The sequence below is a fragment of the Onychostruthus taczanowskii genome, unplaced genomic scaffold, assembly GCF_017590055.1.
Source record: "Onychostruthus taczanowskii isolate IOZ18803 unplaced genomic scaffold, ASM1759005v1 scaffold5, whole genome shotgun sequence".
NCBI classification, from domain to species: Eukaryota; Metazoa; Chordata; class Aves; order Passeriformes; family Passeridae; genus Onychostruthus; species Onychostruthus taczanowskii.
Window position 1 is genome coordinate 1,953,238 of NW_024502568.1, and position 26,340 is coordinate 1,979,577.

General features: G+C 40.2%; 1 protein-coding gene across 2 annotated transcripts in view; it reads left to right on the plus strand.

Annotated features, from left to right (window-relative positions):
* The window catches only part of WDFY4 (WDFY family member 4), a 111,042-nt gene that overhangs the window by 35,835 nt on the left and 48,867 nt on the right, over positions 1-26,340 (plus strand). For both annotated transcript variants that reach the window (XM_041415488.1, XM_041415487.1), the window contains exons 23-42: positions 506-658; positions 1,015-1,088; positions 1,892-2,053; positions 2,821-2,912; positions 3,804-3,903; positions 4,716-4,921; positions 5,525-5,694; positions 6,057-6,182; positions 6,630-6,791; positions 6,904-7,101; positions 8,106-8,227; positions 8,799-8,952; positions 9,424-9,662; positions 10,990-11,099; positions 11,825-12,016; positions 12,566-12,705; positions 21,539-21,616; positions 22,575-22,778; positions 23,632-23,683; positions 24,535-24,701. In XM_041415488.1, coding sequence (XP_041271422.1) covers positions 506-658; positions 1,015-1,088; positions 1,892-2,053; positions 2,821-2,912; positions 3,804-3,903; positions 4,716-4,921; positions 5,525-5,694; positions 6,057-6,182; positions 6,630-6,791; positions 6,904-7,101; positions 8,106-8,227; positions 8,799-8,952; positions 9,424-9,662; positions 10,990-11,099; positions 11,825-12,016; positions 12,566-12,705; positions 21,539-21,616; positions 22,575-22,778; positions 23,632-23,683; positions 24,535-24,701 — 2,901 coding nt within the window. The remainder of the gene's footprint in view (positions 1-505; positions 659-1,014; positions 1,089-1,891; positions 2,054-2,820; positions 2,913-3,803; positions 3,904-4,715; positions 4,922-5,524; positions 5,695-6,056; positions 6,183-6,629; positions 6,792-6,903; positions 7,102-8,105; positions 8,228-8,798; positions 8,953-9,423; positions 9,663-10,989; positions 11,100-11,824; positions 12,017-12,565; positions 12,706-21,538; positions 21,617-22,574; positions 22,779-23,631; positions 23,684-24,534; positions 24,702-26,340) is intronic.

Below are 26,340 nucleotides of genomic sequence, written 5' to 3' on the forward strand. Positions count from 1 at the left end.
TTTTCCCAACCTGTTCAAAATGTAATGGCTTTCTGAACATTCTTCTCACAGTATGGAGAAATTGTTGGATAATCAAAGGTAGGCTCAGTCGAGAAACTGACAATATTTCATAAATGTGTTTCATCTGGGGAGGTAAAAATTAGTATTTTTTAAATTAACACCATTTGTAAGCAATTAAGAACACATCCATGAAGAATAGCATAGAACACCTACTGTGGTTATTTACAGTTATATTTGTCTGTTGCTGTTTTAAAATTACATTCAACATAATATGGCACATATTTTCCTCCTGTTCAATGCCACAGAGCTGCCAAGATCCTTCAAAAATTCATCCTTACACTTCCCGCACAAAATTTTATATCTGAACTGAAATATTCATTTTCTTCATGATGCTTATGCAAAATGCATGCATGCATGACTGCTATATCTGATTAAACTATATGTTGGTCTTGAATTAAATACAGATTTTTACTTGGCAGATACTTATTCAGTCTTCTCTTTTCAGTTGCTGAGCTATCTATTGAAGAGGAAAACTCAGCTGCTAAACAACAGGATTTTACAGTTAATGTTCTCCCTAGTGGGCACAGCTGAGCTGGGCTTTGAGTCTTCTGTCATCAAGAACTACAGTGCATTCCAGTATGTTCTCTGCAACTTTGAGGTAAAACTGTTCATGTTACTCTGTGGGTTTGGCAGTATTAAAGATGGCTTTTTAATACAAGATTTGTTTTGTTCATAGCATCTCCCGGATTCAGTATTTGTGTGTTGTGCATTATCACACTGTGGGCCCCCCAGGTCTGCAGGAACACCCCAGAGGGTCTGCTCCTCAGGGCTGGAACTGCAGTTACAGCTCCCTGAACTGTCAGGGACTTCCCAGCGCCTGCAGGCTGCATTACAGAAACACTCAAAGTTTATGATGTTCTCCTCCCCAAACCAGTTTTAACTGTTTCTCTGATGCAGCTACTGCTCTCACAGCTCAGCAGAGCAGTAAAACCTCTGCTTTCCTCTGTCTTTCAGCTTTGGATGAAAGCACCAGAAAATCTTGACCTTGCTCTTCTTTCCCATCTTGTGGAGATCTTGCAGTCCTCCAGGTATAAACTTGTGTTTGAATCAAAAACCTGTAGGACAAACTCATCTGTAACCTGAAACTGGAACTCTGAGGTGGATATGAAGGGTCTAATCCCAGCTGGAACCAGAGGATTCTGGGGGTGAATCATTCCTGTATTGCTTTTTCAAGTCTGGACTTAGTGATTTGATCAGCCCCTAAGATGACTTTGGGGCCAGTCTGGGAAAAGATATCTGGTTACCTGGTTCAAGTGGAACCACTGATGTACAATGCAAGTTTAAGTATCTGCTGGGGAGGAGAAATCTTAATGTTTGACTATGAAATAATTTTTAAAAGTATATTACTGGAATTGTGTTTCAAATCAAAACACAACCCTTTTATCAATATTCTTCATCATCCGGACCGGAGCTAAATGTATCTAAAGAGACAAGGCATGGCAGAGGGACTGAGTAAAGCTAGATTCCTGCTTTTTGGTAGCAGAAAGCTCTGTGCAGAGCTGTCTGGTTCCCCTTGCTAAGATTTAGAGGAATAGCATGTTTTGCTACCAATTCACTGCTTGAATATGCAATAATGTTTTCTTTGAGCTTGTTGGAATGCAGCAGTTTCTGGGGGAGAGGGCAGAGGAGAAGAGTAGAACACAAAGTAGTCTTCTGATCTCCATCACTGACACCTGTTCAATTTGTCTGACAGTGTTTGAAATGTTATAAAGACAGTATTAGAAGCCAAAAGTGCAAAGTATCAGTGCAACCTGAGAATCCTTTTAGCTGAAACTGCAAATTTGGTCATTTCCAGTAGAAGCTTTTAATAGTCCCTGTGCTTTTTTTACAGAGATGCATGTCAGAATATTGCAATTGCCTACCAGGTGCAAATGGTGCCCAAGCTTGTTTTCCTTTTCAATGATCCTGAAATCAGCAGCTCCAAGATCACCGTGGCCTGCACTATCCTGTCCCATCTCTTGCAAGGATACTTTAATACAAGGGATGTTCTCAGGTAACCCTCAAGGTCTATAGCTTTTCCTCAGATTGCAGATGATCTGTACTTCTGCTAGTGTTGGAGAGAGCTCAACAGTATAGCTTCCCTCACCTTGTCTTTGGTGGAACACCAGGTCTTTGGCAACTGCAGTATCCCCTGGTGAAAAACTGATGAAAAACTTTTTTCATTCACTCCAACCTTATATTTGTGTGAAGGTGAACTGGGTGATGACTTTTATAATGGTGGCACAGACAGTTCTGTAGGTGTGACTGGGTTTACCGAGGGGAGACCTCCCTTCAGTTACAACATCCTACTGAGGGGAAGAGGAGGGCCAGACACTGATCTCATTCTCTGTGGTCACCAGTGACAGGACCTGAGGGAATGGCCTGAAGTTGTCAGGGGAGGTTTAGGCTGGATATTAGAAAAAGGCTCTTCTCCCAGAGGGTGGTCAAGCACTGGAACAGGTTCTCCAGGGAAGTGGTGACAGCACCAAGGCTGACAGAGATCAAGAAGTGTTTGGACAATGCTCTTGGGCACATGGTGTGACTTGGGGTGTCCTGCTGAGGGCCAGAAGTTGGGTTTTGGTGATCCTTGTGATCCAACACAGCACAGTCTGTGACCTTTTAATTACTTCCTAGTTTATGAAGTTTTCATCCTATCTCTGAAGTGGCTAGAATTTCTAATGGTGGTTGTTAAGTCACTGTTAACCAGTATGCAGCTTTGCATATACTCTCCAAGTTAATATCTTTCTGTTGACCACAACTGCTTCACTCTTTCTCTGCAAGGATTGGATTGTTCCTTGTTTACACCTTGAAACCTTCTTCTGTGGATGAAAATCAGATTTACCTGGACAGTGTGGCTGAGAGGCCCACTGAAGGTGAGGGGCTGCCTTTGGAGTAAGTGTTGTGATAGTTTAACTAGAGTATTTCCCTTCTTCCCCAGGACCTGATGATCCCTAATTGCAATATTAGTGCTTCTGTCTTTTGTGACAGGAAGAGGCAAATTTCAAATTTCTTCATATGGAGAGGGACAGGTTGCACTGAGGTTACCCGTTGTTCTCTCTCTGCCAATAAACCAGCAGTACTTTCACTGCATTGTCCAGAGCCAATGCAATGCTGAATTTCAGATATACACAGAGAGGAAGGACATTAAATGGAAATTGCCCCAAACCTACCTACTGGGCTGTTACAAGGAATAACATTTCAATGGGCATCCTGGATTTTCTGTGAAGACTTCACTACACTTACAGTTGTAGCAAATAATGATGCAGAGATCTGCACCTCTTAAAGTAGCTGTGTATTTGTCAGGTTCATGTAGAGGAGCATCCAGTCATTTGGCCCTTTCACTGGGATCTTTCAGTTGGAGCTTTACTGTTACTGCACCTCTAAACAACAGATCACATTAAGGTGACAGTGGTAACTGCAGTTTGTATATAGACATCTCAGCTAGGCAGTATAAATCAGATTGCCTGTTTACATTTCCCTCTCTAGTTAACCTGAGATTGATTCCTCTGAGATATTGTTCAACACGCAGTCTGGATGAGTTTTAAATAACTCTAAGGAGAGGACTTGGACAATGTAAGCGCTGGTTGTTTCTTATGTTAGCAGGAATCCTTATGTCTAAAATTTGATGTCTGCATCTTTTTACTTTGTAAAAACCAGATATAAGTACTTCTACAGGGATAATTGAGTGCAAACAAAATTGTTCATCAAACAGTGGAACATCTTTTGTCTCTTCCTTAGTCTTTATTGCTTTCTGATATTTGTAGCCTTAAACCAAACATCTGGAAAGACAATCTGTCTTCGAAACCAGCTACTGAAGATGCTGTTAGATGTAATACGCTCAGACAAACTTCAGCTGTCCTCTGAGTAAGTAGAAATGTTTAGGAAGTTAAGTGTCTCTGTCTCCCAGATTTTTCATCATCCTGGTGCTTAACCAGGACTAAACACACTGATAATATTTGAATTTCAACAAATACTAAGCAAGAGCAGACTGGATTGAGAGAGACCTTTTTGTCAGTGTTTTATCTGGCATTCACACAGCTGTGTGGTCTGATCACACATCTGATATCTGTTTTAGGAAAAGTCTCATGTTTTCCAAAAATACAGTGAAGGGGGAGCTTGGATGTTGATGTTTCTGCTGCATAGCAGGAGATGAAGAAATCCCATCTTTCTCTGAAAATCAAGTCAATCTAATGTGGGAATACTTGCACCACTCTATCGTAACAATGAGAATGCCATTATTATAATTCTACCTTTCATAACTTAAATACAGATTTCATACTGCTGGGAGCTGTAATTGTGCATTTTCATTAGATAGCACATCTTGGACTTGAACATTTAAACCAGAATTTTAAATTTCATAGCTTGAAAGATCTGGTCTCTGATGTAGTTTGCCTCATTTATTGATACACACTCTCAGAAGGGGCCTTCATATTAATGAACTGTTTTGCCTGACAGTAATAGAAGGTTAGATGTTGCAGGAATTGAATGACTTCAGCTGTGTGGATGAGCCTGTTGTTACATCTTTGTGATTCTCTAAAGGTACACCTTTAATGAGATTTTTTTTTTCCAGAGAAAAATGAGGTTCTAAATCACTTCAAGATAATTTCATATAATATCTCCTTTCTGTCTTCCATCATGTTTCCTTCCATGTGTTTTCATTTACCTGTTTGTCCTAGGGAAAAAGAAAAGACATTTTTGGCACTGGGGCCAGACTGGTTTCTGCTGTTCACACAGAGCTACCTGCACTTCAGCACAGTTGTCCTGGGAATCAAACTCCTCCTGTGCTTCCTCCACAATCGTTTGCTGCTGAACAAGTTCAAGGAGGGGATAGTGGCTGGGCGTTGGCTGGAAAACAGCTCTGCAGGGTTGAACATTCTAATGGGTATGTGTTGGTTTAACGTTCCCAAAACACTGCCTTGATCCAGCTCAGTGACAGAAGACCACTGTGTGCATGATAGAAGAATTCCCACTGATCTCAGTAGACCAAGAGTTTAAATTACTTTCTAGGGCAAACTTGTCCTGGTCCTTCAGAATTTCTGTGCTGAAAAGTGGAATGTAGTACTTCTCCCTTGCAGGTAATTAGCAACTCTGATCAGCATCTGCAGGGAGATGGGCCTTTTTGTGTTGCACAAAATCAGACTACTTGATAAGCCTGTAAGGTGTTCAGATGTCAACTTGTGCTCTGAAAACTTTTGTTTCTTAAAGATTTGTTCAACCTGCTTTTTGGTAATTAGACCTGGAGTTCTGAGAAAGGGAGGAGAAAGAAAGAAGAATAATTCGGGGAGAAAGCCCTTTAAGAAAAATGATAGTGGGAAAAATTGTAATCTGTTAGTCTGGAGGTGTTTTCTAAAGTGTTGATACTGCAGCCTAGCAGACTGTTCTGGGACAGAGACAAATCAGGATAAAGGTATCCTTCTGCTATCAATAATCCTTCTGCTGACATGACATTTATTTTTAGACACTTTTGTTTTCTTTTCCTTTAAAGATAATTTAAAAAGTCATCCTCCAGTACCTGACAATGGCTACTTCTTAATTTTTGGATTTTCTGTATTGCAAAGATGTCTGACTGATCATGTTCACATCCCTGAGATCTACTTGGTTGTGGCAGAGCTCTTTCTGGCCACTCCACAGTCTGAACCACCTGAAGCAGTCAAGGTATGAAAAAAAAAATAAATTAGCAGACAAGCACCTGAAGCTGCTATTGCATTACTATTTTGACATTTTATGCCCTTTTCCGTGAGAGTATTCTCAGGTATGTCAACCCTACTTGGGTTTTGTAATAATAAAAACTATTCATATTTTTTTAATTAAGTTAATTAATTTTTATTTAAGAAAATTTATGTTCAGAACAGCCTTGTTCATGCAGGTGTTAAATGTTACAAATTTAATAGGAGAGGAAGAACCTGCTGAAGGCAGACACATGTTGGTTGTGTTCTGATGTAGAGAGAGCAGGAATTGTTCTTGATGTATCATATGCAATTCCCATCTCTTAATGAACTCTCTTTCCTCCTGTGTAGAAAGATCTTGAGTCTATGTTGCAGTGGATCTTGCAGCACCACCTTAGAGAGAATGTCCTCAAGTTTGGGTTGTGTGCAGAGGCAGCTGTGTTACTGCTGGAAATGGTTAGATTCACTGTGGACAAGGTAAGTGTTTCATTGCAAGGACAGGGCAGTGTGAATGGCCGAATAAAGAGCCCAGGTGTGACAGGTGCTGGTGGCAGCCTTTACCTGTAGTCCCTAATCCTGCTCTGTCTCAGAGGGCAATACTGGACATGACAGTGAGCAGGGACTGCCAAGGGGCACAACAACTACTGCCCTGGTTATGTAGCACAGGGTGTGATGGGCTCATGTTTTACAGAGACCAGAGGCAGATCTTGCCCACAACAGTACTCAGGTTTTTCATACTTGATGGTGATATGTCACCTTTCTGGTTGTGTGTGTCTTCAGTCTGCAACGTGGAGGTTGGCTACTGGTGCCTTGTCTGAATTTGTGGCTGTGTCACTCTTGCTTAGGACTACCTAAAGAGGAACAAAGATAAGCTTTTATGAATGAGAGGAATGCTGCCTTGACCAGATGCAATTGTCTGTTCAGCCTCTTGCAGATGCAGAAACCTCCTGGGCGATTGCCTATCCAGGGAATGTTATCGAGTTTCTGTGCTTGATCTATCACAGTTATACACAGGACCCTGTGTGGCACTGTCCTGACTTCTTGAAAACTTTGGCTATGCTTGCTTTTCATTCAGGACCACCCAAGGTATGTGTACAGGAGCCAGCATAAACCCTTCTGACCAGAGAGGGGTCACTAGGAGAAAAAAAAAATCAATGTACAGTAGACTGAGTGGAAATGTATTGCTCTGCTTTCACAGGGTGGGTCTGAAGGCCTCTTGACCCCTGATGGTCCAGCCATTGCCGAAGGGAAAGGCTGTGCTGATCCCTCCTCTCTCCCACTCCTACCACACCCTGCCAAGAAACAAGTGTGGGATTTTGTACGAGTCCTCCTGATGGACAGTCTTCTCAACATCCCAGCAAGCAAACAAGGACATCCCCTTGAGCTGCTTCTTGAGGTTTATCCCATCAGCAGGCTTTGCTGTTCTACCTTGCACTGGGGGTGGAAGGACAGGACATACCCTTCTAGAGACCTAGTAACAAAAGTGCTAACAGTGACAGAAGGAAAGGACTTCTCTAATTCCCCTGCATTAATGTGAACTAAGAAAATGCTGTCCCTGGAAAAGAAAAAAGACATTTTTCAGGCAAAGTTTAATATTGAAGAAAAGTGTGAAAAAAATTTCCTTTTCCTTCGTAATACCTGCTTGTCATTAGGGCACCCCTTGAATTTGTTGAGAACAGAAAACATCAGATGGAGAGTCCTGCATCCTGATTTTTGAGATAACAAAATCTCAGTTCTCAAATAAACAAAAAACCCCTGTCTCAACAGTAAGTACAGATTAATACAAGCTGTAGCAGCTGAGTCTGGATAATAGATTTCAACCACTCAAAGCACTCTAGAGAATCAGAGTAGTCTGAAGAAAGCAGAAAATTAAAACTTTGGGATTGAACTCCAAATTGTCAATAGTCCAGGTGTCCCAGATGTGAGTTCTGATGCAGATTTAGCTTAGTAATACAAATAGTAATAAACATAAGTTTGACTGCAATTGTAATGAGTTAGATCCTCTTGTGGAGCACCAGGTTTATACATTTAAAGGTTTATATATACTATCCTGAGGTTTGGTACAGTTAAAACAGAGTTTGGATTTCTGGTTGTCTGAATCCTGGGTCTGCTAATGGAGCTCAATGTCCCTGAGCACAAGACCTCTTGGGAACCACCTGTGAGCCAGACTCTGGCCCTTTACAAAACTTTGTTTCTGTTCATTGTGCAGAGGGTGACTGTGCTGGCTGTCAGCTAGATGGTGTAGTCCTGTGTAAGACTTCCTTGTTTTCCACCTGGGAATGAAGTTCTGCCATCTCATCTGTTGTCCAGTAGCTGTCCACATATGCACTCGCTGAAAGTGAAGTTGAGTCAGATTTCCTGTTTTCCTGCTGTACTAATATGTGTGCCATCACTGTATAGGCTTCTCCAGAAGATGCCACCAGTGAGCAGAGGAGACTTTTTCAGACAAAAGTTCTGCTATCTGCTATGGACATCTTTCAAGTTACCAGCCAAGGCGAGGGGAAAATGAGACCAAGAGGTGAGTGGTGAGAATCAGATTAACTATTGCTTAAATATCCTTCTAACTGATATTTAGCATGTAGGTGTCATTGTTAGAGAGGTTTGGAAGCAATAGCTAGAATGATAGTCCAGCTCAGCAGGTTCCGCTGTCCATTCTGTCTTGCTGCAAGCCAGTTTGCATAAGTTATTGTAATTTTTTTTTTTTGCAAGCAACTTCCTTTTTTTCTTTTTGAGAAGAGATTCTGAATATTAGAAAGGGAGTATATAGAAAGAAACCTAGATTTATTCTTCAATGCTTCTGAAAGCAGCCCCATTAAATTAGTTGTTACTTCTCTCCTTTCTGAGTGGTTAGTTAAACCAGTTCTTCATTACAGCATTTTAGTGAGATTGGTTCCATCCTTAAGATGGAGCTGTCATTTCCAGTCTGAGTGAGGTGTTTCTGCTATACCTAGAGTCTTACACATGTCCCCAGCTCTGAGATATTATGACAGACTCTTCCTCCTCAGCTCTGGTAAACTCACATTTCACTTTTTTTTTTTTTTTTTTCATTTCCTCTTGTTATGGAATCAACCCTCTTATATCCTCTCCAGCGAGCAGTGATCCTCATGGTACTTCAGAATCAGCTGCACCCCTGTCCATGATGAATATTGCTTATTTTGTTCAGAAGCTGGTTGAGAAACTGAACAGCAGAATGTTTGTGGCTGACCCCAAGCAAATCCTGATCTTCATTGCCAAACAGATTATGTGTGTGAGTCACTTTTTTTCTTCCCAACTTTTATCAACATGCTGTAGCATACTGATTTTTTACACTGAGGTCATGATACTGCAATTCTGAAAAAGATGGCTGTAATCCATTTGGTGATTGTGGTGATTGTTGTTATTCCTGGTTTTGTTTTTTTTTTTTTTTGTGCATGAGAACATAACAGCTGTAAATTATGATTAGAGAGAGATGGTGCAGCATAAAGAAAGGATAGTTAACTCATTTGTGACACTGTCTGTTGGCTATGTACACATTGCTGAACTGGGACAAATTATTCTCTTCCACAGTTACGGGGACTTCAGCAGAAATACAGAAAAATGGAATTTTTATGTAACAGGTAGTTATAGGGAATTTTGCTGAAATAAGTTTCCAACAGTTTAAATGAAATGGGAGGAGTGGATCCTTGGGGAGAAAGTTCATTGAGCAAGCCAAGTAAACTGCTCTTTTGTGTTTTCACAGGTCTTAGAAAGCTCTGTTTCTCAAAAGGAAGTTTTCCTCAGTGCCCTGTACAGCTGCTTAAACAGAGCCATCCTATACTGCTTATCCAGACCACAACAATCACTGCCTGAACAGTTTAATGTCCTCAATACTCTCATTGTTCTGCAAGAGCAGTGGGACACTATTTTTGCCACTTACAACTCAAATAGTAATTTTGTCATCTGCCTGATGTACTGTCTTTGCCAACTGAACTCGGGCAGGTACAAGTGTTTTCTTATGATATTTCTTTATGTTTGTGCTGTACCTATGGAAGTGGGTGCAGAGGGGGAGATGTCACATAACTTAGGCAATATCCAGGCTGGGGAATCACCAGAAGCTGAAATTGAGCTGGATCCAGCAGTTCCAGCAGCCTACTCAGTTCAGAGTAGTCACTGCAGTTAACAAGCTTGAACTGATTTCAGTGGAGCTGGCTCACAAGCCCATCAGGAAAATGAGCATGTGGAAATCTTCCTGGGATGTCAGATAATAATTTTCAGGCCGAACCCATTGAGATGGGGTGAGGATTGCTTTTATGGAGTAAGAGCACAAAATATTTTTTTAAAAAATTAAAGCGCAGAAGGGTTTATGTTATCCAAAAGCTAAACATGGTAAATTCAGGGAATCAGAAATGTGGTATTTTAAAGAAAATCAGAAATAAAAATGGCAGCTTTGCATACCCAAGGATTTGATTCTCCCAGATAGTAGGGCCTGTTCAGAATTGAAAGAACTTTGTGTTACTAGTGGCTATATATGCTATTATTGACAGCAATTCTGTAAGGAAGTCCAGCTTGTCTGGATACCTTAAGCAAGTCTCTTTTTTTTCTTTTTTTTTCTTTTTTTTTTTGTTTAAGTATTGCTGCTGTACTGAAGTTCCTAGTGTCTTTTACCTCCTGACTGGTAGATTGTGGCACAACCCCACAGTCCCAAAGCAGAAGTCCTCTTGGCCATGATGATGTTCTCAATAATCACATCTACATGCCAATAGTATCCATGAAGCTGAGTTTGTAGCTTTTTTGTGCTGAGCAATTTAGAAACTGAGTGAATCATCAGTGACACAAAAAACTCACTAAGCAATTCAATGTAGGATACAGCAAGACACTGCTTTCCACATAGTGGCAGATTCCTCTAGCCAAGGAATTCAGAGTACAGAGACAAAGTACAAGATGTCCAGGGGAGGTGCAAGAAGGCTGAAGCAGACTGGCTACATCAGGACAGCCCAGTGTTCCCTCTAATTGGGGTGAATGGTAGATACAAGTGCAGTAAAGTGCAGGGATAAGGCACACACAAGAGAGGGATCTACAGGGTCATGATGTCTGTTCCTTGACTTTGAAAACCAGACTGGCAGTTATTAAGTTCCCACTTGCTGAAAATTCCATGGTATTATGTGGCTGATATAAGCTCCAAACCTGAAAAACCCCTTCTACTAAATGAATCAAGTAGGACTGGATGTGAAGAAAAACCTGTAGCTCTTTCACTGTTCTCAGTTTGTTTTCAGTCTGATTTCCGTACCTGCCCTCGTTTTTTTTCTTTTTTTCCCCTTTGTCACAGCTGTTCAGAAGGTTTTGGGGTGGATGCAAAACCAAAGCTGGCTTCTTATCATCAAATTTTCCTTGAACCCAGTGAAGAGGAAAAGGGGAGCCTGCCTACTCCAGATGATGGTAATTTATGGCACATGTTGCCTGTGGCTTAGAGAGAAGGAAAATAACTGTCTTAAGCAGTTTTCAGAGCAGCTTGTGCAAGTGCCACTTATTTCCTCTTTGGTGTACAGGCACAGCATGCACAACACAGAGAAAGAAAGTTGTGCTAAAAATTTGTGTTGGATTCAGTGTGGTCAGCTGAACCCTGCAGCAGAGCAGTGGGGTTTTTTTTAAAATTTTTATTTTAAAATATATATTGGCTTGGTTAAGCTGCGACCAAATCAGTCTGGTTTGCAGGAAAATAGAGAAAAACTCAGCACTTTCTTGTACAGTATCCCCCTGCTGTGTCAAATTGTTTCACAACTTGGTTACCTTTGCCTCTCCATCTCCAGTAATGTTTGGCAACATAAAGGAATGTCCTTTATGTGCTTTAGCATTCTATGCACAATAAGATCATCAAAATTCTGATTAAATGGTTTTCCAAAGCAGAAACCAGTTTAAACCATGTGTCACTCCTACTTGTTTCTTTCAATATCATAAAATAAATGTCCTGCTGTTTTCAGTATTAGATTCACTAGTCTAGCTTAGAACCTATGGAGACAGTGGACACAAAGGAAAAACTCCACTGACTCTGGCAGTTCCTCTGAACCAGTGCTTTTCCAAATGAGATGTTTTTGCTTTACCTGTTGATTGACTTGAAAACATAAATGAAGAACTTTTTTTTTGGTGATACTTTTGTTTCCTAGTCCGCCAGGAGATTCTGAGAACAGTGGAATTCATCTGGAAGCAGCTCATTTCTCAGAGGCGGCAGGCTCTGGAGGACATTTACAAGATGGATCTTTCTGTGAAAGGAAATGACAAAGAAAGGGACATGAAGATAACAGAGATCACTCCTTTATGGGAAGAAATTATGACAAAAGCTTGGCAGCACTTGCTAGGTCTCTGTTCTTTTATGGAACACTCATTGTAGTAAGCAAAAGCATTGTGGTAAATGGGGTGCCTGATGGAAAGCTGCAGTTCCTTTGCCATGCCTTTCCTCACCTGAGAAGCAGATTCTCAGTTTCTCTCTTTTAGGGCTGTGATTGCTTACTGTGTCATAACCCAGCCCTTCTGTGATCACCTGGTGGGGTCACAGGGCTCATGTTGTACTGCAAGAAAGAGAAATTCCTTAGATGATTGTAACCCATTGGAAGACTTAAAAGGGAGGATATATGGTTGAAAGAAGGGCATTGCAATGTGTGTGGTGCTGCAGTGATTCAAAGTTCATGTCTGTGTAATGAAACTGATCTACGGCAGACCTCTCTGAGGCTTTTAAATAAAAGCTTGAGAAGTATGTGTTAATTCACTTCTTATAAAAATAGAACATTATTCATCTGGAGTGACACACTGCCATGTTGTTTTGTCTTGTGTAATGGGGATAGAACCCCTCTATTTTCTGACAGGCTCAACTTCGTCTTAAAAGCTTTTTTGTCTGTTGTCACTTGCAGTATCTGAAAAGAAGCTTCTCCAGAATAAAGCAGGGACAAGCCTGTCCCAGAGCAAGCACAATTCCTGGAGTGAAAGCCTCTCTTCAGCTATTAGGTTCATACCTGGCCGAAACACAAAGGAAACATCATGCAAATCAGAGGTAAATTTTGCTCTTTGTCTTTTCTGGATCTGCCTTGTATATTGCTCTGGATCTGGATTCAGGAGACTTCTGAGTGTGTCTGTTGGTTGACATATTCCATTGCAATCTAGACAGCTACTGCAGCTGAGGTTCCTTTTCTAGGCTGCTAGAAATAATTACAAAGGAGCAGTGACCTGAAGAACTTCTGTGAACAGGCAGCCTGTTCATATAGTCCAATAATGCATACTTTCTGCATAGGGCTCAATTATGGCACTTGGAAAACCTAAGCAGCCCAGATGTGTTTGTGCTTACAGGCCTCTGCCTGGGGTGGAGCAAGGGGAGGAGATGCCAGCTTTGCTGCTGCTGCTGTTGGCTTGCATCACCTATGTAAACCTTGTCCTTCAGTCTCTGAATTAGTAGGAAGGCTCAGGTGTTATCATGGTGCTATCCTTACATTTTCTACTCAATATGAAGTATTAAAGGTCCAAATTTTAATTTAACCCCTAGAGATAGGGAAACAAGCCTTGGTGTATAATCCAGGGATGGGTTTGGAGGGTATGCATAATTCCTCCTGTCAGCAATGAAGATGTGAACTGTCTTTTCCATGTGTAAGCTTCTTCTTTGCTAAAAGAGAGGGCCATTTCCATGTTTTTCCTTAGCATTGTCAAAAATAGACATAAAAAGCACTAGATAGATGTTACTTTTTGAGTGAATTAGGGGTAGAGTAACTAGCTAGAGGGTAGGGCAGAAGTGCATTGCCAGAGTATTCAGAGCTTTAAACCAAGCTTGTGCTACTGTTGTTCTCAGTGTATTAAGGTCTTTTTTCTTCCTCCTGAGGAGAAAATGAGCCCATTCTAGCCTCACTTTAGGGAGCCTTAACCCTCTAGCTCAAGCTGTCAGAGACTGCAGCTGTGTCTGCTGATGCCTGGTTCACTTGCAGGTGTGTTGACCAGGCAGACTGTGACACCCAGCTAAGGTGTCTGACAGTTCCTTACTGAGCTGCAAGGCTTTTTTCAGCGTGCTGCAGAATCCCTCCCAGTCCTTAAAATCACTTTGCTGCTTACAGAGTGAGCAAGCTCTTCTCAGGTACATATGCATACTGTGATGTCATACTAGAAGAGTGTTGACTATTTGCCCTGGGGTCTGTTTAATTATTTTTTAAAATTAATTTTGATTATTACAGCTGATTACACCTCAGTGAGCAATGTAATTGATATTTGTAAATGTATCCCAAGGAACATTTTGTACAACATGCTTTTTGCTGTTGAAGGTTAAAGACTCTGTTATTGGTTTTTCCCTAAATATGCCCACATCATTAGTTCCTCCAGTGAAAAGGTTGCCATCTGGAAAAGGCAGCACGGAGACATTATTCAGGCACAAGTGCATGAAATTGGTGTTTCTACATCTTCTGTCTCTCTTCTGCAAGGAAGCTGCTTGTAATTAAAGGAGCTGGGTTTGGAAGAAACATTACTCACTTGGTGTTATTCCTTATCATGTCAAGTACTGACAGCTCCATAGCCCTGATAAATTGTTCTTCTCAATGGGATATGAAGTTACAGTTCCAAATGTTCTTCTCCTTTCTCCCTCTCCCCCTTTCTCCCTCCAGCCTGTCTTTCAGAGTTTGATGTGCTTTTTAGAGAGGTGGAATCTAAGAGGAAGAAAATGTTGAGTTACCTCTCAACAGCCCTCTTCCTTCATACGCTTACTTACATTAGAAAAGTTACATTAAAAGTATTTTTAACTAACATCTGTATTTTTAACTAATATTTTTGACAACTTAGGTAATCACTTGTAAAAGTAGGGTAATGTAATTTTGTATCATTTTTTGTGTCAGGTGACTTCTGTATTCACTACTGGCCTTTGTCTTCACTTCTGCCGGTTATGGACTTACGCATTCCTAAAGCAACAGGAAATCTCTCATGTTTGGTTGAAACATGGAGATTACAGTAAAAATAACAGTATGATCTAAAGAATTTAAATCCCATTGTAAAATAAAAATATTTGCTCCTAATTGAGCAAAGTTTACTAACAGAAGTGCAGAAATTCACCCAGTATTTCAGAGGTGTGCCCAGCAGAAAGAAGAAATTTGTTGTTTACTGGATTATTAACTAGATTTTTTTTATCAACTGAAAAATAAAAAAAAAGACATTGAAGCAGTGGTAGTATTTGCTGCAGATTAAAACAAAAAAAAAAAAAAACAAAAAAAAAAACCAAGCAGCAAAACACTCTTAAGTTTTTCCCTGTGATTATTTACAAGATAGGAAGAGTGCTTTTGAGACCCCATCCTCAATCTGGAAAAAACAGCAAAATTCAAACTATTCACTCCAGCAAAAGCTCAGACCCCACATTTCCGTTGTACTTTTGCTCATGTTCTCCATCATCAGCAAAGCCAATTTCCTGCTCTTTGGTGGCAAGTATGACAATTAGCCATCAAATGCAGCTGTGTTTTTCTGCGTATTTCTGAATACACTGTGCTATCTCAAGCTTTGCTTGTGGCTTTGTCTGGGAGGTGTGATCATGTAGAAAAGAGGGTGTAATTACATTTCTGGTAGCAGAATGGCAGTGATCTGCTGTGGTGATTGCATCTTCTTGGAAGTCTCGGTAGTCATGCAGGAGCATGAGGAGCATTGCACAAAGTTGGATTTTTTGATGCTTACAGGTGACTGATTTGGGTAAATTTGCTGGCAGGAAGGTCTGTAAGATTGAATACAGTGCCAAAGGTTTCAAATCACTGACTTTCTTGTTTCAAAGTGAGCCTTTTGAGCTCTTGCTCTTTCTCCTCCTTTCCCCCTCCTACCCAGTTTTGCTGTCAAAATCTACTAAAGGTATTTAATTTTTAGGTTAACAACGACTGTGACTATTTCTGATATCATAAAAAAGCTACAAAAGCAGCAAAGGACCACTGTAGCAATTGTGTTTCAGTCAACTGTAAATCAGTCAGAGCTGCTCCATGCCCTGACTTGGGGTTCTTTAGGATGAGTGCCTGGCAAGGTTACAAGCACCACACTTCTAACTCCTGTAAGACACAATGCCTCACAACTCTAGACATAGCTGTTACTCTTTACAAGAAATGCAGAGCCTCCTCAGTTTTACAGGAGGCCTGATCACACCTGTCCTCTCCTGTTTTTGATTAATTGCATTCCTCTATGACAAAGACCCATATAACTTGAAATAGATAAGGACATTTTAATCCCCTTTTTAATACCATTCTTCAGAATGAAGAGGTTAAAAGCCAGAAATGTTACTTCAATCTTTTTCTTACCAATCACTCTGTTGGTCTTTTATCAGTTTTTCAAGTTAACTGAGTTAAAACAAGCAAACATTTAATGATATTTCTTTGAAAAGAGCATCATTTGTGTAACATGTTTATCTTCATAATAGAAGGATAATTAACATCACTAATTATCTAATTAAGTTCATTAACTATCCACCAACAGTGCACCGTGAAGTTGACATTATGTTCTTCTGTCAACAAATGCTTTGATTTCTTAGGAAGTAATTAAAATGTAAATTAGCATGTCATTAAATGCACAAGGGAACTTTGGAATCAAATATTCATTTCAAAACTGCTCATAGCACGCATTTTTTTACTTCAATGAAAGCAGGCACTTTACTATTAATGATGTATATTAAACAATTTCCATTATAATATTATTGTCTTGTTTAATAACTGGCTCAAAGCTAAATTACTGCATGCTGTAGCAAGCTGAAAAAGTTTCTTTAACTTTGAACAAAGAAATTTTCATGTCCTCTTACAGGCACATGTAAGAGGACATGAAAATCTGACACACTGCTCATTTATCATTTTCAGATTGTTTACAAAATCATAAAGAAATCATTCAACAGGTCAATGTTAGAAAAGAATTGCATGAAAACATAAAATATAGAGCTATTTCATATTACGTGGTAGAAATTACTGAACTTTCTGGAACATGTGGGGATCATTTCCCTATTCATTGAAGGCAAGTGTCTGCTGAGAATTGGAGTGTAAATGCTGTATGATGACTACAAGTCTTCAGGCTGACCCAGATTCTCAGGCCCCTCTGTCTGTCCCCTAAAAATTCATTAGAGGCTGCTACAGGAGATTCTGTGTGATTGCCCAGTGCACAGTAGAAGCCTATCCTAGCACGATTGTTTCTTTCTTGATTGATACCAATTTAATCTTAAAACCTGAAATACAAGAGATATCATGTACAAATTTTTTGTGGGAACTCTTCAGAGGGAGTTTTCCTGTGTTTTTAAACTCAGTGGTCTTCTGTGGGAGTGAAGTCCCTTCATTGAATTACACATTGTATTAAAATGTTGCCTGTTATTTCTCCTGCATATTGTTTTAAAATATCTCTTTGCCTTTCAAGCTCGACATTGTGTCTGGTCAGGCTAAGTTCGGATATTGAATTTCAGCAAGTGGAATTTAATGTTTAAAGCTGTTGGCACCAGAGTCTCATCTTTCAAGAGCTGATGGTTGCAGAGTTTTACTTTCACATAACAGAGCTGATGCCAAATGAGTTCAATGGTGTTAATGTGGATGAAAGAGGAGTTTATTTTCTTGTAGAAAACCCTAGAAACATGTGCTAACCAGAAACAGATTATTCTTTTCTTTGCTGAATACACAGACAAATAATATTACATATTTCTTGCTTCAAATATGTCTGTTTTCTTCTACTTTTTTGATTCAAGATTTTATTTATAATAATTTCAGAAAGAAATGGTTTGAATTCAAAAGACTTATGTGTCAATTTAAAATGAAAAATAAAGAAGAGAAAATCGAGGGAGGTCCTAGAAATCTCTGCAAGATTGACTTAAATTTTTCTTCTAGGTCAAGGTATAGGTTGCTAACTCTGCTGAAGTCTGTGACCATTCATTTCTTGCTGCTGTCATCTTTGCTAGCCAAATTAAAGTTTGCCTGTGTCTATCTGTGTTCTATTTATACTTTCTGCTTCAGAGCAGCTTGACCTATATGCGCTAAAAAACCCCAGAAGTAGTCTTGTCACCTTAAAATTTAAGTCATTTTAGAAAAACTGTTGTTTTTATGGGTCAGGAGAGAGATGTTTCTTTTTTCCTGTACTCTGACCCCTAAGCATATACTGATGTTCACAGAATTTTTTTCATCAGCTAAAGGACTAGACGGGCAAATTTTCCTAAAAAAAAAAGCCATGCTTGAAATGTAATCAGAAAATGCCAGCGCAGGAGGCTGTTGGACAAATGTATTTAGATAATAGCGTGTAATAAAGCCCTAAGTTACATACACCTGTAGGACTTCTACATTTTAAATAAAAACAGGAAAACAGTGAGTAAGAACAAGTGAAGGCAAGAGACTCCCCTGCTATTCCCCATAATGCCAAAGTGTGACCTTCACCTTTCAGTTCAGAGGTAAAACCTAATGCTTCTGCTGTAACAGGATGGCAACTGAGTCCTCAAGGGGTTGATTGAACTATCCCAAAGTCACAGAAGCCTTTCTCAGAGACAGGATTAAAGAACAAACGTGCCTTGACTCTCATTGAGCTTTTTTGCTATTAGGAGGCAAGTTATCTGTTCTCCCAGGAAATAATCTGTTCAGGAGTGTCGTCTGTTGAAGGGCTGTGTGTATGCATGCACACATACAGACTTATGGTTGCTGTAGAAGTAGACTGGCTTCTGTACTGCCTGTCCTTAGCTGATAAATACAGTCTGGGAGCCTCATCACACGTACACACCACACTTTAGGTTTACCCTTTGAAACCCAACCCTGTGTGTGAGTACATTTATGATGCACTGGAATATGGAGGGTTTTCTCATTAGGTCTGCTATTCCCCAACCAACTGGCAATGCCAGGAATCCATCCATGATCCTTAGGAGCAGTTGGCACACTGCATTAGCCTCCTAGAGGGATGAGGCACGAAGCTTCCTTGCAACACTTCACTGCTGGAACTCAGGCTGTTGAAAATCTAAATGAATTTTGGCGATGCAACAATAAAATCCACACAGCAATAACAATTTTGTGATTCAAAAGAGCCTGCAAACAACCCTCAGTGTGGAGAGTGTATGTGAAGGACTAGGATAAACTGCTCTTTAAACTGCTAAGGAAAACATCATCTGCCTTAGCTTAATGATTGTTACCTGGGGAGTAATGAACAATTTTTCCTCTTCTGAAATGAACCTACTTGCTGCCTAGTGCATAGTCACTTGAAAAGTAATCTGGTCACAGGATGGGTGGCCTGTTGTTTGCACAGGGAAGCAGTGTACCTGGTCACTGTGTCAGATTCAGTAGCAGGAGCAGATGTGGAGGTGTTACACACTTTGTCTCTATCTGAATAGAGCAGGGCTGATGCACTGGAGACTTCACCCAGCTCTAGTGGTTTACTGTAGCACTCAGATGCTTGGCACAGCGAGAGATTTGAACATTTGGGTTTTCCTTGTGTCTCTTACAAGTCCAAAATTAGTTTGTCTTGATGTTTATTTTCATTTATTAAGAGTTTTGGCACATATTTTTGTGTGCATGTATATTCTGTAACACAACATGTACAAAGAAAACCTCCAAGTGCAGAGCCCCAGTGACATGTTTCTTTAGGAAAGAACTGTGGTATATGTGCTGTCTGTATCATCCAATTCAAGTATATTATGGCAAGCCTGAATATTTATGTGGTGCATGAGTGCTAAGTGATCTATATATATTTTTTAAAAAAAAGAGACATAAAGCATTCCAAAGCTCTGTAGAGCTTTGTTAACTTATAGGTCACATCTCAATCTTTTTTTCCTTTTCGACTGTTTCTCATTACAGTGTCTCAATTGCTTTACTTGAAAGAAATTATAGAAAATTCACACCCTGGGTTTCCTCAGTGCTAATCATTTTTTCTCCTATTTGAGGACTCCATGCAGCAAGACAAGAAAGAGTTTTTGAGTCTGTGATTTGTTTTGGTTTTTTAATAGGAAAATAACTTGTGAATTCTATCACCTTTTCAAGCTCTAAATATTGGCTGGGGAATATGTGGCAGAAAAATTATCTGATTCTACTTACAGTATGATTGCCTAAGGCTGCAAAGTAGAGAAATCTCTATTAAAAAAGATTTAAAGCATGGTTGCCTACTATTTCCTGCTACGGTTTTCTAGATTTTTAGGAAAGGATTGATCAATAAGGTCCTTTAGTATGCCTTTCCCAAAAATGTGCATTACAGTTCTTACATTTACACCTGCTTTTCTGCATATAAAACTCAAACGTTATGTTACAATACATTAGCAATTATCTAAGCTGGCCTGTTCTTGTTTAAGATAGATTTTACTGTGGCTCTGCTGTATTTAATCTACTCCATAAAGAGTTTCTCTTTTAAAAGATAAGCACCTACAGTTTTTAATGGAAACTGTTTACTTCTTAGAAACTTGTTTGCACTAGTTATTCATTAGGCATTACAGTATAATTTTTTTTTGACTGAACACTTAGTAATAGCCTGGTCTATATTCTCCATGTTTATTGGTTATCTCTTTCAGGTTTTGGGGTTTTTTGTGTTGGTCTGGCTTGTGTGTGTGTGGTTTTTTATTTTTCTTCAATCAGAGTCATCTCCAATTTTGTTGACTGTTCATTTCACTTTACAAGCAGACGGTTTTCCTGTGAGATCAATAGGGACAGGTTCCTCTGGTTGAAGCTGGCTAGCTATAGCTCATTTGGAAGCCAAAGTGGTCAGCCTTCAGTTGACCAGATGTGGGCAGCAGAAGTTTTCTTTCTTAGGACCTTTCATATGTTTCAAGGGCTAGGAGCTGGGGCAGTGAGAATCTTTGCAATGTGGACTTTGACCTTAGGGATCTCACTGATGACCATGAGTGAAATACAGACTATGAGCAACTTGGAAACAGCTGCCAGTAGAGGACTAACTTGGCTTGAATCACCTCTGAATATCTAAAATGGAGAAATTGATTTTTTTTTACTCTGAATGGTTTTGCCCCAAGTCCACATAGGGCCAGGATCTCAGCTCTTCTCCTATACTAGGACTGGTTTAAGAGCACAGAGCTGCTGTTGCTTTCTAGGTCAAGCTTTATGGGAGTTTTATATGAAATATGGAACAGTTTTGTGAGGCCACAACTGTGATTACAGGTTTAATGATGCTTTAAACAAACAAAAATATAATTACTTTAATCAGTGTAAAACAGGAGCTTCCTGCAGGGAAACACCAATAAATGTGACTTCGCAGCAGGGTTACAGACCTGGCTGGCAGCCAGCAGTCGTCAGCACAACACCCAGACCCCGTATGTTAACTTAATTAGAGCCCAGTGCCAGCAGCAGCCAGACAGTTTGCTGTGAGGGACCACTGCCAGTGTGGCACAGAGTCCCTGCATTTAGAAATTACCTACCTGACCCATGGCTTTAGGTAGTACGAGGCTGGGACTTTACAGCAAGTTTAGCCTTATGCTGTGACTCACAACAATCTCACACTTGTCAGGGAAGTTCAGCTGCATATGTCAGCCTTCATATGGCACTGGGGGCACTCACCTCTCCTTTATAATCTCACTATAGATCCTTACCTCAGTTGGAGCTCTACAACAAATTATTATAATTTATGCTATTTGCAGTGCTAATTCAGCTGCAAAAAAGGAACCTTACATTGTATTTGGTGTTTTCTTTCCCCTTCTGAGAAAGTTCTGAGTAGTTCCACTAATGACCCTTGTTAAGATGATCTCTATGTTTACATTCCTGATGTAAGTTTAAAACTTGCTCTCAGGTGGCTGACTCATCTCTACACTGCCTGCAGAGCCATCAAACTTGCAGACACAGGCCATATTCCTTAACTGTTCTAGTAAAAGACAGAGTAACTAATGCCTGCTTCTGGCCCTTACAGGATTTACACCTGCAGCATCTTGGTATAATATGTTCTGATGTTTCTTCTAGGGATTTGTGTCATGTATGGAACGGTACCGAAGAGTTGGGCAGGAGCTCTATGCTTCTCTCTACAAGGACCACGTACAGGTAAAGGACAGGAATATTGGGCAACAACTTTCTGTTGTTGAAAGGTTACTCTTGGACTACCCTCAGAAACTGAGCATTTTAAAAGTGAGATTAACATTGTGCATAAAGCTGTGAGATTAACATTGTGCTGAGAGTTGATGAGTCAACACTCCTGTCCTGACATTACTGCTGAAGTGTGGGATGGCATCACTCAGCAATCAGACTCCCCACTTTATTTTCAGGGCCCTTTTTTTTTTTTCCTTTGTTTAAATGAATTATTCAACTCTTCCAATGGCAGAACTGTGACCTTTCTTTCTTTTTTTTTTTTTTTTTTCCTTTAGTAGCCACTAAAACTTTTTAAATAGATCTCAAGTTCATAGAGACTAAAACATCACAGGTATGTTTCTGTTTCAGATTTGGCCATCAGGGACCAAAAAACTCTTTGCTTCTTTGAAATTCTCACCTCTTTTCTCCTTTATATTGATATGTTAGCGCTCCCTAACTGCTTGCGCGCAACACCCTAAGGAGAAAGGATTAAATTTATGCCTTGCTCAGACAGAGCATAGTACACTTACTACTGAATCATTCAGACTGTTTTCATTGAACCGTTGTTGCCATTTGTCACACACGTTTGCCAGGAAAAAAATTGAGTGAATAAAAACCTCTGTGATGTGGTTCTCCTGGCTCACTGCTTTTGAGTTGGAAATTTTATGAAAGCAGCCATTTTCAGGTTTGTGACATGCTTTTATCTGTCACAGTATTGTCTAGTCAGACTGTCACTATTTTATCACTAGTAACATCTCCTGCAGCACACTCCCAGCGGTCAGTTGGACTGGTGTTTGTTAGGCCTGCAGCACTCCCTCTGCAGAGGTCCATCTGATGGGCTGGGTAGATCCCTCTGAGTCACTGGGGCAGTGTCACTGGTGGCTGAGAGGAGGGAGGTGTCCAAAAGCCACCACAAAGTGTTTCTGCCCCACAGATGCAGCAGTGTGCTTACGGCAAAGCAGCCAAGGACTGGATGATACTTGAGGAACAACTTTTCTACAGAGGGGGCCCATGGAGACATGCTTCAGGATCATTAGAGCCACGATGGATTCTTGATTGTTACGAGGGGCCCTCGCGAATGAGGAGGAGGATTCAGCATGTGAACACCCAAGTGGCAACAATGCAAAGGAAGAGTGAGGTAGAAAGCTTTCGCAAGAGGTGCACAATGTCTGTAAGAGTTTCTGGTGACTTTATAGAATTAGAGAAACATTAAAGTTGGAAAAGACCTTCAAAAGCAGAGTTCAACCTTTGATGTGTATCTCTTTCCTCTGGTTCTCATCACCTGACTTCTGAATATGCTGCTCCATGTATAGAGAACCCACTGAAGGGGTTAACAAAGGCTGCAATGTATTTAAGAGCAACAGAATGATTTTTTTTCTCTTTTGTTGTATAAAGTCTCCTCAGACAGGTGGCAGTATAAGCTGTCCATACTTTTCTGCTAGTAGTATCTCAACAATGCAGTGCTTCCCAATGTATGCAGCAGAGTCCAGCTGGAAGGCTGCACTGTCCTGTTACTGGTGCTGCTAAAAGTGGAGAATGGCCAAAAGGGGAAATGAGAGTGGTTTAAGCTAATACTGAACTGTGAATGTGGGGTATTTACTGCTGTCTGTTTCTCGAACATCAAAATGCAAATCCCATCAAGGAAAGGCTGAATCACTTTAATATAAGGTTTCCATAACATAAGGCATTTTTTGTTCTGCTTGGATTCTGGCAGTTTTCTGTATACTGAGTAGTATGATTTTTATCCTATAACTGGCCTCATGTATGATCATCTTTGGAAATAATAGTTCTTTTCCTTAATTGTTTACATTTGTTCTTTTAGGTTCCTTTCCAGTGATGATTATTTGTTCCTTTCCAATGAGTTTATTTGAATTTCCAAGGCATTTATTTGCAACATAGTTCTAAATCTGTGTTTTCCTCTGCCAACAAGGTTCTGAGTTATGTTTACCTATCTGCATGTTCCACTCTAGTCACACCTAGCCTCTTTACAGGTTCTCCTAGGAAACAGAAGGGAAACAACCTCCCCTACTGAAGTGATTCCAGGTAACCTTTTAGGGCTACATTGCATCATCAAGACAGTAGACATTAACAGTCAAAGATAATTGGAATTAGGGTATGAATTTCTAGGTCACAATTTAATCCAGAGAAAAACACCTTCCTGTTTGTGCTCAGGGTGAAAATGTCACTGTAACATCTGTGACAAAACTGATGCAAATTTCATAGGTGATATATGAACTATCTTCAGAATTTTCTGCTCTCTTGTTGCTACCTGTAAGGTCTAAAGCAAAAAAGCTATTCTCAAGTGTGAGCTTTGGGCTCTTTTGGGCACCTGGAAAGCTCCTAATTGCTTAAACTTGGAAAAAGTGCTGTTGGAAATATGCAGTATTTTATACTTTTTACTGCCTAGCAAATAAATGAGTGGAGCTCATTGTTTTAGACTTCAAACAAGATGGAAGCACTATGTAGTTTCTGCATGAAGCCTTAATAAGAAGGCTGATTGTGCCTTTTCTATCTGCATGCATTGCATGAGTTTGCAAAATTTGGGACACAGCTGGGGCAAGATATAAGTGGGTTGTCTCTCTTTGGCTTTTCTTAAGATCCTGCTTAGTCTATGCCCCTAAAAGACTACCGTTTAAAATTTTTCCTAATTTCCTAATCTTCTGTGAATATAGGGATTTTGTTTGAATTATGACTGACTACTTGTATCTGTCTTTGGTTCCCTGAAATAAGCATCCTTCTTTAGTAGTCACAGATTTTAATTCTCTTGCCTGTTTTTTGCAGATAAATAATGCTATTTCCCAAGGTAGAATAGATTCGGTGAAAGACTAAATTGCAAATGCTTTTGGTGTCATCCAGCTGCCAGTAAAACCACAATCTCTTTTATACTCATATAGGAGAGCTGATGTTAAATGGAGCAGAGAGGGAGATGGATCAGAAGGGATTAGATTGTAACCAGCTAACATTCTTCCCAGCTCTACATGAGAGTTTCCATTCAGAAGACTTCTTAGAACTATGCGTGGAGAGACAAATTATATTGCAGGAGTTTTCAGAGAGTGAAAAGGTAGGAAAGATGAACTGGAAAATTTTCTCTGGGGACATGACATTTTTGAGGGTGAATTGGATATGGAAGCTGATCTGTTCCTTTCAGTTTGGGGTTCAGGAGGATTCAGGCTACAGTAGACATCATTACTCTCTGTTTCCTTACAGCAAATACAGTTTTCCACACTCTGTATGAACTCCTGTACAGACTCTTCTTGAAGAGCAATTAATATTAATTCCTTGAAGTAAGAGAAAAAAAATTGGGCATGGCAAGCAAGATATTCTTTTAAGAGACACTGTCTGAATTTGCCTAAGACATGGCAAATTCTGAGACTGAGAATTCCTGTGCTGCTCTACAACCTTTACTCATGCTCAGAGCAGTGCCTACATCAAGTTTATTTATAACCTCTGGAAGAGTATGCCAGTTTTGTACAGGTTGCTAGTTCAGTGGTGTTTACGTGTTGTCCTGAAGAATACCAGAAAATGTTTCCTTCCTCCTTTTACATGTCTTTCTTTCTGTCTCCCCATGAGTACTGGACAGATTCTTCCCTCTGAGGCCGTATAAACTTTCCACGCTTCCTCTTTGATGCTTCCATCATGTGTTATCTAATGAAAACATTTCTGTTCCTTCTTTGCTCTTGTACTGGACTGAATGCCCTTCACCATGGTTTCTTCCCAATACAAGGAAGAGGCTTAAGGTTCAGGAACACTGAGGGAGAAGATGAGTTGTGGAGTAAATAAGAGTAACTCTTAGGAAGATGGTACCTTTGATGTCAGTTTAACTGAGACAACACCAATGAAATTGACAACCTGGCCTCATTCCCTCATCTTTTGCAGTGTACCTGTTTATTTCAGTGTCATCATTCCCTAAGTGGCCCAGGAGTTAGCATTCCATAGTGGAAGCCAAATACTTGTAGTATGTAGACTCAGACTGCACAGTGCTGTGATAGCTGTACACAGATATAGAAATAGCTGTTTTAATAAAATATCTCAATACCATCACCAGATTTTCTTGATGCTTTGCCAGTGGCTAAGGGGTCACACTTGTGCTCTCTAATATGACTTTCTCAGAGTTCTTGATGCAGTCTGTTTCTGTATCAGAATTCACTTCTCTGTCCCTCCTCCTTTTGCGCCTTCCTCCCCATACCTCTCCCCAGCAGAAGGAGACAGGCATGAAAATGTGAGGCATGATTTCCATGCACTGATCTCATTTTGAGCCTTCAGGCTGTCTGTCTCTTCTCCATGTAACTCTGCAGGAAGCCATCAGAAATGCCAGGCATGTTTTTTTTCCAGCAGCAGTCACTGCCTCGCCGAGCTGACAGAAGTATTAACAAAAGCAGCGGGGGGTGACATTAGCTGTCCTGTGCTCACTTAGTGCACAGAGGTCCTGCCTTGTCAGTGGCTGCCTCCTGAGCTGTTTGCACTTTAAGCAGGCAAATGGAGCCATTTTATTTCCTGCACTGTTCAGAAAAGTCATTGAGTGTGTGTGTGTTTGAGTGAATGTGTTCCCTTGTACATCTGAATGAACAGAGCAATCAAGAGATGCAGGGCTTTGGGCAATACCTTAGAAGGTAATTATTCAATTATTTTATGTCATGTTTGCTTCATTGATTAATGATTCTAGTAGCTTGTGAACTGGGTTTCATCTGTTTAGACAGAAA